This window comes from Oryzias latipes, chromosome 22 (genome assembly GCF_002234675.1).
Source record: "Oryzias latipes chromosome 22, ASM223467v1".
NCBI lineage: Eukaryota > Metazoa > Chordata > Actinopteri > Beloniformes > Adrianichthyidae > Oryzias > Oryzias latipes.
The window spans coordinates 16077185-16090906 of NC_019880.2; the positions used below are offsets into that span (position 1 = coordinate 16077185).

The 13722-nt window shown below is 45.6% G+C and overlaps 1 protein-coding gene across 3 annotated transcripts in view; it reads right to left on the bottom strand.

The window, feature by feature from the left end:
- The window catches only part of tiam2 (T cell lymphoma invasion and metastasis 2), a 67192-nt gene that overhangs the window by 7260 nt on the left and 46210 nt on the right, over window positions 1-13722 (bottom strand). For all 3 annotated transcript variants that reach the window (XM_023952068.1, XM_023952066.1, XM_023952067.1), the window contains 4 exons: window positions 2155-2388; window positions 1358-1426; window positions 543-668; window positions 345-453 (listed from right to left, as the gene is read on the bottom strand). In XM_023952068.1, coding sequence (XP_023807836.1) covers window positions 345-453; window positions 543-668; window positions 1358-1426; window positions 2155-2388 — 538 coding nt within the window. The remainder of the gene's footprint in view (window positions 1-344; window positions 454-542; window positions 669-1357; window positions 1427-2154; window positions 2389-13722) is intronic.

Below are 13722 nucleotides of genomic sequence, written 5' to 3' on the forward strand. Positions count from 1 at the left end.
AAAGAGTAGGACTTATTGGGGTTTGTGCGAGCTCTGTCCGTCCACACGCATGCGGTCATTTCAAAGCTACATGTTGTGAAGGTAGGCGAGAAACGGAAATGTGGGGCATGCTCCTCCCAGAAATTCTAATGTGGCGGAGCAGGGCTGGGGGTAAATTGGAGAGGCATCGCTCGCCCCTCTTTCATCTACATACCTCACTCTGGGACGTTTACTTTCATGCATAATTAATTTCCTTCCCGAAGGAAACGGCAAACATCTAGAAACGAGTGCATCAGTGATGCAACGTAGGCGCAAGAATGCAGCTGGGAAGCAAGATGGTGGCACCGTTTTTTTTGCCGCATTACCTTTCTTCAGAACCTGCTGGACCTTGATGTGGTTCGCACAGAAGCCGCTGTAGAGCTTGAAGTGGTCGGCGTAGTAAAGAAACGATCCGCCGAGTGAAAACAGCAGCTTCTGCAGTGTATGAACATAAAGAAGGGAGTGAGTGGAGTCGTAGCCACACAACCGAGGCCTCGGATCAATAATGAACACCATCGTCTCACTTTAAACTGCGACAGGGTCTCCAGGGTGCTGAAGTCGGGCGAGGAGGCGATCCTCTCCTCCAGCGTTTGCAGGAAGACCCTCTGGAAGTCCAGCATCTCAGGCAGGCTGCCAAACAGACTCTCCATCTGAACGAGTGGAACGGCGGATGAGGTGGAGGGTTGATTGATGGGACGGATGAGAGAAGAATGGACACAGGAGCGAGAGGAGGAGAAGAAAGAGAATAAGTGAATGGAGCCTCATATTTCATAAGAGTCAGCGAGCCCCCCTGGAGTGTGATAAAACCCCAACAGTGACAGCTCCGTCTCTGAAAGAGGCACTTAGGAGCGGGCCATGCTGGAAATGTAGCGTGTGTAAATGTAAAAACACACTCTTGGGGTCACCGAGGCTTCCATTAAAAGCCAATTGGCAGCTTGCAGGTTCTCGTCTATTTTACGTGTGGACAGGTCCTGAGATAACCTTTCGATTTAGCCCAGCCGCCCGTTTGAGGTCTCCCAGTTCATTATTGAAGGAGTTCAAAATAAGAGAAAAGAAAAAAAAAAGATCACACGTTCTTAATAAAGCGCAGCAGTCAGGAGGCGCAGGTGAGCACTTCTAGAGTGGGTTTAGTCTTAAGACAGCCTTCATTAGTGCGTCCCTGTTGGAGGCTGGAAGGTCAGTGTAGGGGGAATGCTAATTTGTCCTCCCGAGAGCTGAATGGGTAATGAAAGTCAGCCCAGTAGAGTCCATCTATGGGCAATAAACAGTCAATGAATCTGACACCTCATGTGGAATCAGCAACTCTTAGGACGGCTTCAGTGCTCTGCACATCACCCACCTCATCGTGAGTGAGGAAGGTTTCCCTCTCCAGGGGTTTCAGGTAGATCTCAAACAAACAGTCCAGGTCCTGCAACAGAAAAGCAACAGGAAAGGTCAGTCATCTCCCTGCCTGCTCCTTCTTTAACGTCCGTTTTCATCGCGTGACGTCTTCCTTTGTAACCTCCAACCATCTTCCACCTTCCCAGACTACGATCACCTCATTACCCTGAATCTATCCCCCCACCTGCTCCCCTAATGTGGCTGTAGCTTGTCTTGGTCTCAGTGGGGATATTCTCATTAGGTTGATTTATGAGCTCGCTCCTCCTCCAACCCTCCCCCCATCGCCACCCCGCCTCGGTGGCGCGCGGATACAGATGAAAAGGCCTGCATCAAGCGACTTTGGCGAGACAATTTCCTCAATTACACCTCAATGGCAGGTGAAGAAGAAGAGGAGGAGGAGGGCTAGATGAAGGAAATGAGGAATAAAGTGGGGAAAGGCCGGCTGTGACGAGTGTTGCAGGCTGGAGAATATGATGATGGCGGCATTTACAGAGCGAAGGTGGAAATGATGGGGTGGGGGTGGGGGTGGGTGTGGGGGGGGGGGGGGTAAATAGGCTTGGACAGTAAAAAAAGAGGAGGGCAGGCTCTACATGCTCCCAAGACTGTCTCATCTTTCCAGCACCTTTCATTAAAAGTGATTTTTCTTTTCAAACGTCAGCTCCCTAAATGAAAAGGTAGTCCCTTTGATCAAACATTTATGCCAGCTTCTCAGTTTAACTTCTAACATTAACAGATGTAAAGGCTTCCCAGTCTCACCTTAACGTAGGACTTCTCTGTGTCCACCAGCTCCTGGATGACTTTGCGCAGCCTTTCGGTGGCGCTCATGTGCTTGGGGTAAGGTCTGAGCAGAGCGGCCTCTCTGGTTTGACCAGAGCCTACATCCAGTCCCTGCCTCGCAGACGGATCTTTTCTTTCATCCATTGCAGCCCCGTCGCGAGAATTTGAGCCCTCTTGGAAGGACTGATAGAGAGTGCAGACAGTATCCACGCTCTGTAGGGGGCGACAGAGAGGAGGGGTTTAGGGAGATTAGCTCAATTCAGTTACAGATCATGCTGCTCTATAGGCACACATTTGACTTCCAACAGGCTGTTTATTCCTGATGCCAATAAAAAAACACCCTTAAAAATCAAGTATCACTTCCTCTAAAAGGCTTCATGCAGTAACTTTTTATTTCTGGTCCATTCTTCCATGCAGATCTTCTCAAGAGCAGTGATGTTTTGGGGCTGCTGCTAGGAGACATGGACCTTTAACAGCCTCTTTAGATTTTCTGGTGGACTGAAGTTCATGGATCGGCTTGAACACTCCAGGACCTTGACATGCTTGGAGCAGAGCCACTCCTTTGTTGCCCGGGCGATGGAAATCATTGTCCTGCTGGAAAATCCAGCCCTATTTCATCATCAATGTGCTCACTGATGGATGGTTTTTGTCCAAAATCCCCTCATACATGGCCCCGTTCATCCTGTCCTCAGTCGTCCTGTCCTCTTATCAGAAAAGCCGCCCCTAAAACATGACGTTTCCACCCCCATGCTTCACAGTGGGTATGGTGGTCTTGGGATGCAACTCGTCATTCTTCCCCCTCCAAACACAGTAAGTGGCGTGTATACCAAAGATTTCCGTTTTGGTCTTATCTGAACACACGATGTTCTCCCAATCCTCCTCTCGATCATCCAGATGGTTTTTGAGAAACGTTATACAGCCTGGACATGTGCTGGTTTAAGCAGGATGACTTTTGGAGCTCTGCAGGATATGAATCCACAATGACATAGTTTGTTACTGACTAGGTCCACAGACTAGTTCTGAGGTGTTCCCTCACTGTTCTCAAGAGCGCTTGTATACCCCCAGGTGAGGTCCTGCATGGAGCTCCAGGTGGGGGGGAATAGTCAGTGATCTTGTATTTCTTCCCATTTCTAATATTTGCTCCAACAATGCATTACTTCTCACCAAGCTGTTTATTTATTGTAGATTGGTTCATCCCATTCTGGTTCAGGGGAACAATCTTGTCCCTGGTGTCTTTAGACAGCTCTTTGGTCCTTGTCTTGGTGCAGAGGTTGCAGACCAACCGTTTAAGGATTTGGACATGTGTCTTGCAGAATATGAATAAAATAAGTTTTGCCCCACTCTGTTCTTTGTACAATAACTCATGTGGCTTTTTGAATGCCATCAGAGTTAGATATGCTCTCTAATTGGCTTTGTATCAAAGACACTGAAACCCAAATAATGGCGTCAACTCAATACCATGAGCATTCCTATCCCATACTGGTCTGAATTTTCATAAAAAAAGAAAGAAAAGGGTTTTTGATTGAGTTTTTTTTTTTAAATAAAAATCTTTTTGAACAGGTAAAAGCTCATGCAGAGTTATGAACTCATTTGGCTTGGACTTTACCTAAGTAGAAATGTTATCCTGTATGATCTTGCTTGCGACAGGTAACTTTAAAATGTTTGCATTTCATCAGAAAAAAGGGATTACAAACCTCTGAGTTTGTTTTTTGCAAAGCGAAGCCAAGAGAACAACAGCAACAACATAGCTACCAGGTTTGCTTTTAATGCTGTTTAAAGCAGCTAAAAATGCGCGTCCACTTCACCGAAACTCAACATAATTTCTGCTCTCCCAGGTGAGGCAAAAAAAACACTTCAACAGCAGCAAGCCTGGATATACTAGTGTGCAAGCCAGCCCTTTGTGATTTAAGTGCTAAAAATACCTTTCTAATAGCCAGGCCTTTTTTATGCCGAGTGAATGACATGATGGAGCATCATACGTTACGTCCAGTTCCTTATATCAGCAGAGGCCCTGCCAGTAATAGCAGGTTCCACTCTGCTGCACAGCAACACAGCGTGGTGGGACAGCCACAGCGTCAAGCAAAACAGCTGCTCAGCACTCTGCTTCCCCGTGTGTTGCTATTCAAAATACTGCATGAACAAGCACTTAAGTGCAGCTCCCCGCCGGACAGTGTACAGAGGCAGACTCGGATCGATACGCCTGCCTTTCAGACACTGCAGGCACCGACACGGATGCATGCGCAGAACCCAAGAAGAGTGGGAAAGCTTGTTGGAGTCGTTTTGGTCTGGTACTAGTGTGGCCTTCCACCCGTAACAGACTGCGTAGTGAAGGGAAAGTACATTTAAACCAACACGGCAGTAAAGCGGCTCATTTCAGCAAAGATAAAATCCCCCGTGTGTGAGGGGAGAATAATCTTCCATATTAACAGGCTAAGATTGTTGATTTTGCTACACATAAATGCATTAAAAAGGTATTTTCCAATTAGCGCTACTGCTAGCATACTTGCTACAGGAAGAGTGCTGCAAGAGGCAGAAAGCATAAAACTTTGTGACAAAATGGAAACTTTGAGAGGCCAAAAAATGAAATTCAACACTTAAAGGTACAGGGTAATTTTAGAGCAAACATAAACTAATGATTAACACATTTAAGTCCTAGGCTTCTTTGCAATAGCACGAAAAAATATTGATGTACTAAGAATAGTGACCTCTAGTGTCCAAACAAAGTTACTACAACGTCGAGTACTGAATGTTAGCAACTAAAATTCAAGGAGGGCCGTTTGGACACAATCTGCTCAAGTGTCATTTTTATGCTAATATAATCACATTATTGTTATTTATCTTTTAGAAACTTTGTACTTCTTGTTAAAAAAGAAAAATAAATACAATTGTTTGGAAAAAAAAACTCAAGCCAACTTTAAAAAACTGTTGAAGGTGAAACAAAAATATGAATGTACAGCGTCCCGTCGTTTATCACAGGAGTTACAGTCTAAAAATAACCTGCAATAGGTAAAAACTACAAAGTAAGATAACAGATGTTTGAAGGCAATAACAGTGAGGCTGTAAATGTTAAAACGGAATATAATGAGGGATCACTGTACATTCCAATGCAAAAGGGGCAACATTTTCATACAAGTTTATTTAGAAGGATGAACAAATAGTCTACACTAAAAGTATTCTGTGATGTAGCCTTACCAGTGATGCTGTGCAAATACGTGTAAGAAAAATAAAAACCCAACCTAAAGAGAAGTATACTGCCCTAATTTCACTGAAATTAGGTCGGACATCTAAGGTTGTTTATAGTTGTAATCTAAAAGTCAGCCATTGATGATGATGGTGCTGCATGGAGCGGCAGTCAGTCTTCATTCACCGATACACGCTGTGGGAAAACTCCCATCAGGCCCACAGACAGACAGACAGAGGGAGTGATTGCCTGGAGGAAAACACTGCAGCTGAAAGGCGGAGGAGTGACAAATTCATCAAATAGTCCGGTGGCAGTTTCAGACAGAAGAGAGCAAGCTTGTGGAGACTGATAACAGCCATAGCTGGCCCCCCCATTTCTGCTTGTTGGGGTCTGGTTGAAGATGCATTCCACCACTCAAATACCGACTTAACTCCTGTCGCACGCAGGAGCGATATGTTCACATAGGAGTGAGACCGCAGCTTGGAGGGAAAACGTCATTTTGCTGGTTTTGATGCTGGGAGACATCGAGTCCACGTTCAATATTTTATTTATTTTTTATCAGCTCTAAGTGGCAGATATCTGCATTGAAGCATGACAAGAGGTGTGCATGCAGAAAAGACAAGATGGTGGGTGGGAGGGGTCTGGACAGCCGTGACTCAGGAGTTGTAACTGCCTCACGACAATTCAGCCACCGCAGCCTGACAGCGAGCCCAAATAACCAATTAAGGGATGAGGACGTGAGCCAGCAGAGGCGGGGAGTAAAGCCTGGGAGCGCCGTGATAAACAAGTGGATCCGACAGCATGGCTGTGAACTCCAACCGGGGCTGTCCTGCTGACAGCCGTCAAGCTCCTCGTCACGTTCCTGTCTGCTCCAGTCATTTCGTCATTTTTCTCTCAGCCCATGCTGATCACACAAAAAAAAGGCAATAACCAATGGCTATTCTGTGTCCTGTTTATATTCTGGCGGCGTTTGGCAGCAGTTTTTCTCCCCTCATTTCCACACAGTGGTGGCACATTCACGTCACGTAAATTGACCGGATATTCTTCAGGAAAAGAGTTTCACCACAAATCTTGCACATTCAAACATGGAGTACAAACAGCTCTTGGTAAATGTGCTCGAAAATAAAAGATCTTTTTCAGCGGCACATCAAAAAGCTATTACTGCATCCACTTCATTTCTAGAGAACTGAAACTCTGCTCATTTAAACTAGAGACCCAAGAGGGGGGGGGCTACCTTTGCCAATCTCCTGGTGACGGTGAGGAGCAGTCTGTAGAGCAGCCTCCATGCGGCGGTGGCCTGCCGCTGGGTCCTCCGAGCCAGAGAGCAGCCCTTTCTACGCAGCCTGGAATCTCCAGATGTTGGCATTGCAGCTCCACACAATTACCACACAACGTTGGGGGGGAAAAACAACAATACTGATGGACCTTCAGCAGTACTTTCATTGGATGATCAGTATATCTCCTCTTCAGCCTCTGCCTCCGTCCTCTCCGGCTCTAGGTTTCTGCTTGCGTCTCCATCAGGCCTGGGTCAGGAGCATCCGTCTTGAACAGCTTTCTTTGACGGGCACTGAGCCATTGATTCTTGTATCCTTGGATTTTGTGAACGTAGGCAGAGGAAAAGCGCTTGCTATCACCTTGTTTAGCATATCAATCAAGACGGTAAAGTCTTCCTCTTCCAGCTTTTACCATCCGACCGAGTGCATCAGCACTGCCCTGCCCGTGTCTCTACCGCCGCCCCCGTCCAGGGATCTCACATCCTGCCTTCCAGCTCCGGGTGCCCAGCGTGGGGTCGGTCGGTGCGACTGACAGCTGAATGGAGAGGTCAGGAGCTACATCAGTGCGTTCTCTCTGAACAGCTGCAGTACAATGTAGAGGATTCTGGCTTGTTACCCACACACACAGAAGAATGGCTGACTCAAAAACAGGCGGCCCTGAGCTGGAGGAGGCGACAGGGCAGGAATGCCAACTATGGCCTCGCACAAAATAATCATGACACCTTTTTAATGAGGTTTAAATGAAAAGATGAAGGATGTTTCCATTTAAAAGCAGAAATGATCAGAAATTGTGTGATAATGACAGACCTCATCATGACGGACCCCATCAAGGTCATTGAATTGTCTTTTTAGCACACGCTCCAGCTTTTAAGGGTAATTTAGAGTTTCTGACTCTGTTCTGGTTATATTTTCGTGGCTGATTCGTGTACACAATAGTATGGAGTTCATTAAGTCAGTAAAACATGCCAGCCACTTGGTTCATATTTCAATACTTTTTTTTTTTGCAAAGCTGCGGGCAAAAACACTCGCAGAAAAGAAAACAGCTCAGTGGTGTCAGACGAGGAGGAGTCAAGATAAACACTAAACTCCATCTCCCTTTCAGTTGCTACGACTAATTATGTGTCAAGCTCCGTCTGCTTTGCAGATGAAACGCCGAGCAAATCAAAGCGGCGGCGGCTTTGCCGCTTTAACCGAGGAGGATTCCTAACCAAACAATAAACAAACAAGAGAAGGGACAGGGTTAGAGGGGACGAGATGAAATATGGCCGTGCTTTTACCGATACCTCACAGGGAACAGCCTTGTCGCGGCGCTGCAAGGCCGAGGGAGAATGTACGGCGGCCCCGTGGCCAATAGGCGGGCCGGTGATTCATTGGCTATGTTGGTGTGCCGTGGTGCCACAATGCCATCTTCTTTTCAAAGCCCAATAAAAGAAGACATCGACTCATAAATCAAGCAAAGCAGAGGGGAGGAGAGAGGCAGAGGAGAGGAAGGCTGGTCCCGACGCGCTTCGCTCAAGCCCATTTACGCCATTTATTATTCATCTTCAACAAATATTATTCCGCTAAGTCTCAAAGGACTTTGGGAGGAGAGTGTGTTTTAATAATGAATCCAGCTTCAGATTAAAGCGCCCTATTCTACGGAGTCCCGCAGGCTATTCAGATCCGCTCGGCTGCGTGTCTGCTGGTACAGAGGCAAAAGAATGCAGGACTTTCATGCTATTCTTACCCCAAGTCGCCAAGAAATAATGGATATTTAAATGGAAACGGGATGATAAACAAGTGTGCGACCGTCACCACTGTCTGGATGCCAAGCAGAGTTGTAGAATCACAAGGACTGGATGAAAACTCATCGCTTCTTCTCTACGAGTGCCAACATTTCTAGACACAGCTGACGAGTAACTGCTGGTTAGAATGGTACCAAAAGAAATGGACGGAATCATTTTGTTTTAGTAAAAAACTTTTTGACTTCTGAAATGAAGCTCATTAGAAAGCTGGAACCGCTTGCTGATGATTACCTGAGCCAGGTGTGTTTAGTCAATGAGTATGTGGAAAGCATGGACAGTACATGAGAAATTGGACTGAGGTACCCCTCCCCCTCTTGCATTCCAAACTGGAAGTACCCGCTGGCTCCAAGAAGCCAAAATCCCATTGACTTCTATTGAGAAATAAACAGCTGTTACTCAGTCATTATATTCGTCAGAATAACGATTCCTGTTCAGCTACCTTTTTATTTTTATTTTAAACATGTTGTTGCTAATCCTAATTTTTTGACACTCACTCTGTCCAGTTTTCATATACAGTTATGAATACACAGTATACAGTTAAATACAATATACAGTTATGACCTGACTCAGGCGAAAACACCTGAGTCAGTTAATCAGCAGCAAGCAGGGCAGGGAGAGCTGGAAACGAGCAGAGTGGTGGACCTCAAGGCCTAGATTTGGCAACCCTGAGGTTTTTTTTTTTTTAAAACCCTTGTGCTATCCTAGGCACTTTGACATTGGGAGTTGGGTCATCTAGACCCCACTAGACAGTGCTCTGAACCTTTTTTCTTCATTGATTTGTGATCTTCACTGGTGTCCATGGATTACATGAAATCTTTCCACCTTTATCCACCTTTGTCATGGTAGGGAGAACACGTCTATGGTCTTCTTGACCTCATAGGACAGCACAAGGGTTACGTCAGCTCAACAGAATTATAAAGTCTAAATTTAAAAATCTTTTGTTCCCTTTGTGGCCAATTTGAATATCCACGACACCTATATGTGGGGTCAAATTTGGAGTAGAGCATCATTTTTAGGGCGGCAGTGACTCAGGACGTTGACCATGTTGTCCAATGATGGTCTGCGGTTCGATCCCCGCTTCCCCCAGTCAACTGTCGTTGTGTCCCGGGGCAAGACACTTTACCCTCCCTGCCTCCAGTGTGGCTCCACTGGTGTGTGAAGGTGTGTGAATGTGCCGGTGATGGTCAGAGGGTCCGGACCGTAGGCGCGAACTGGCCTCACCGAGTATGAATGAGGAGTGAATGAATAATGGACACATTGTAAGGAGCGCTTTAAGCGTCTGGAAAATTGCAGATAAATCTAATCCATTATTATGATTATTAGTATGCTTTTATCCGACCTCAACAATTCATAAAAACAGTCAAGGTCTTTTGATTTTGATTATTATCTGATCCTCAGCCTCAAAACAAAATTTCTGTGCAAGTTTCAAGAACTATCAGACCTATTTGCCCGTTTTTGGTGACCAAGGATGGTGACCTTCAAGCTTAAACAAAAACTGGGGCCACTAAAAACCAGTGGGTCACATGACTACATCTGAGGTCTTCTGATTTCAAAGCAGAGAGCCAAACAGCCTTTAAACTAACTCCACTTCGACAGAATAAGACTTCTGCATCAAGCACACAGCTCCAAAAGTAACCCAAGGAAGAAAAAAAACAAAAGACCTTTGATTTCTAAGAAACTGAAACAAATCCACGTGTGTTTACTTCATTTGCACTCCCATTTCTGTGAAGGCTTCTGCTTAAATATGAACCTGAATAGTATCAACACTTCTCGCAGCTAAAGCCACCCACAGACACGTAGCATTACCAGCCGTTTGTCCTCTTTGGCGTCTTGGTGGCACGACAGACAGTCCACCATGTCCTCTGCCAGGCAGGCCAGCTTGTGCCTGAGGAGCCGCCCCAAGCTCAGCAGAGCAGATCCCAGAAACAGATCCTTCTCCTCGCCTTGGCTTCCCGGTGGCCAGTACCAACACATGGCTAAGAGGGAGAGCAAGGCGCGGGCCGGTGACTGGTCCTGAGTGAAGAGCCCAATCAGGGTTGTGACGTAGAGACACGGCTGGGGATCTTCATAACCTCTAGATGGGGCTTGAGTTGGGACTGCAATGGCAGCCCCCGGTGTGTTCATTCCAGCCAGAATGGCGTCATGGCGAGTTTGGGTCACCGTTGGACCCAATGGTTCTCCAGGAAGATTTATCTCCGTGTAAGAGCTCGCAGTAACTGGGCTGCCAGCTATAAGCCCAGATTATTAGCCTGCTCAAGGCCAGATGGAGACTGATGGGCTTAGTCATAACACACAGACACACACACGCACACATCCTCCAAATTAAACCCACACTGCTCCCACCCAACAGACGAACGCACACAAGCTCGGCTCCAGCGTTTAGGGAGGGGATGCGAGTAGCTGGAAGGAATCAAGATCATGTTTGAAGACGATTCATGCTAATATCTGTAGGCATATCTTTTTGAAGTCTAGGTTGCCTCGATAAGAGAACAGACTCAGGAAGAACCCGACTTTAAATGCACACATTTTGAAACACCTCAGATCCCTGTCATCCTGTGAGAAGTTAAAAAAAAAAAACTGAGACGGAGCAGGAAAATAGAAGATGAGAGGAGGCAAACAGCATAAATATATCAGAATGCACGCAGGCCTTCTTTGCACTTCTTTTCACACTCGGTGCTTATTAGCATCAGAGCTCAGATCGAGTAAATCGAGGCAAATCTCTCCCCACTGACAGCCAGACAGCACAGCTCCACTCATCATGAGGCCATTCAAAGGCTCTTACTCCAATGTCTGGACAAATGCAAAGAGGCTTAATAAGTCTGTCTGCGCTTTTCTTTGAAACAGCATCATGTCTAGTCTTCACCGGGTTTTTGCACAACTCTAGTAGCTACATTAGGCACATTTATATATAGCTGATTACTGAGTTTATTAAAGAAAAATCCTGTTTTATGTATTTCTCTAAGCTAAATAGTTATCAAACTAATTTTTTTAAAGTAATTATACACATTGGAAACTTTTAATGACACAAATATTGTTGGGGTTTAAAAGCATATTGCTTCTGGTGGTTAGAGGTTGGTCCCGGTGTTGAGCAGCAGTGTGTGAATGGGTGAATAGAGCCTGTTGCTCAATGATCTGGTCTGTCATCAAGTCTACCTATTTAAACCCTGACCAAGTTTCTGCCCTTCCTTCTCTTTGGTTTCTTGGATTCATAGACTGGAATTTGCCTTAGATGGATCCTTGTTATAACCTCTGCCATGGTTATTGGACCTGGATTTGGGCATTGATTCTGCCCTCCTGCTCGGGCCGAAGGTCCACCTCTGCATGACATTAGTGTCTTGCTCGAACATGAACCTCATGCTCCCTGGGTTCTCCCCTGTCCAGTATCCCTTCAATTGTTCCCACTAGTGAGACCCATTCCCAGCTGGCCCTAAGAAGTTTCCCCTAGTCCTAAATATAATCATTGTTTTTCCACTTGGCATGTCTTTTCTTGACATTCCAGCACCAGGACCAAACACTTCAGGCAGATCAGGAGCTACATTTCTTCAGGACTTTATTTAACTCCTGTAATGCAAGCACTTGAAATGGTTTCTTTTTTTTTTTAAGGTCTGTTTTTCAGCCTCCAAGCACTAATCTATAAATGATTTAGAAATACATTTTCAGCGTCCTCAAGGGAAAAACAAGAGATGTATCCACGCATGAATGAAAAAAAAACTCTGAAGATGGTGAGAGACAGCCTTGAAAATGAAAATAAAATAAGAGTCCATATGCAAAGGAACATTTTTTTAAAAAGTGGGACAGCTTTATGAAGACTACAAACGAGTCCGCCACTTTGGAACCAAATGAAACAGGAAAATGAGAAACCACAGGTAGCACTTTTTTGTATTTTCCGACAATTATAATTGGAGAAACTAAAAAATTGTTTTTATTATCAAAAAAATATTTTTATCAATGTTCATTTGGGCAATCTTAGAACTGGAAGAGGCCACTGAGAGCACACAGTTCTATTCATTTCTCCGGAGCCATCCTTCCATCCTGCATTCATATTAAATTGATTTGGCTGGAGGTGCCTCGTGGGAGCTCTCCGGGACCACTCCAGCTGACATCTGCAATCGATTTGTTAAGCTCATAATAGAGGCACAACATCGTGTTAAACCACTTTCTACGGCATTTTACAGCCAAATGTTTCATTAAGTATGAGGCGCAGGGATCGAGTGTCATGACAAAAAAACAATTTGAACAATCACAACTTAACACTCCGAGATGTGCAGAAAGGAAGTATCTACGGTAAAACGATGCAGCTGAAAACCAAGCTCCAGTTTGACCTTTACTTTTATCCATCTCCTCTGAGTTTTAGAGAACGGTGTGCACGAGCGTGTGCACCTATATGCTGATGCAGTGACGATTTTCTCCTCCGTGACTCGTTTCTCTCTGTGCGCCCCGAAGATCAAGCTGATGGCTATGTGCTGTGATTAAATCCAGCTCCGCATGGCAGCAGAATGTGATTTACCAGAACTGGTATCTCACCCATCTTATCTTTTTTTTAAATTCCCTTCACAGTGGTTGACTCTTTCTGGTGGAGGAGACGAGTTTCTGTCTTTTTTTCTGTATGTGTGTGTGTGTGTGTGTGTGACACGTGCGCACAGAAAAGACACAAGCGATGCAGACACGTATCCGCAGACCTCCTCGTCTCTAAATTCTCTTCATTCCCCTGTAAAAACACAAACGGCGGGGAGCTGAGCAGCAGCAGCACTAGCAGCAGTGCTGCAGTGCAGATCCCAGCGCAGTGGGACTGACTCATGTCACCGGGCAAACAAAAAGGAACCACCAAGGTGCTACCAAGATCCGATGAGTTGTTTCTCCTCCTCAAACTCCTGTCTGCCCTCATGTTCAGCATTTCCTGACAACAAACGCCCTAAGAAAAACTGAGATTTGTGAACATTGTTCCTAGATTGATCCCTCAAACTCTCCCCAATCAAAATGAGCAGCACCTCTTTTGCATCCTCTTCTCATCCATCAGGGTTACACAGAACGCAAATTAGCCAAACATGTCCTCACAACTCCAATAACGACAACATTACACTGCTTTGGAGGACATGAAATATGAGCAGAGCAGGTAAATATGCGTGAACACACTCTCACACGCTTTCAGGCTTGCTGCCATGTCGACATCATTTACACGTGGCGTTTTGCGGTGACCACACACGCTCATTAGTGCTCTCAATAAACACACACGTTTGCCGCGAAACATCAGCGCTCGCACTATTCCCAAAGGAACAGGCTGAGCCATAATGACTTCAATGAATTCGGC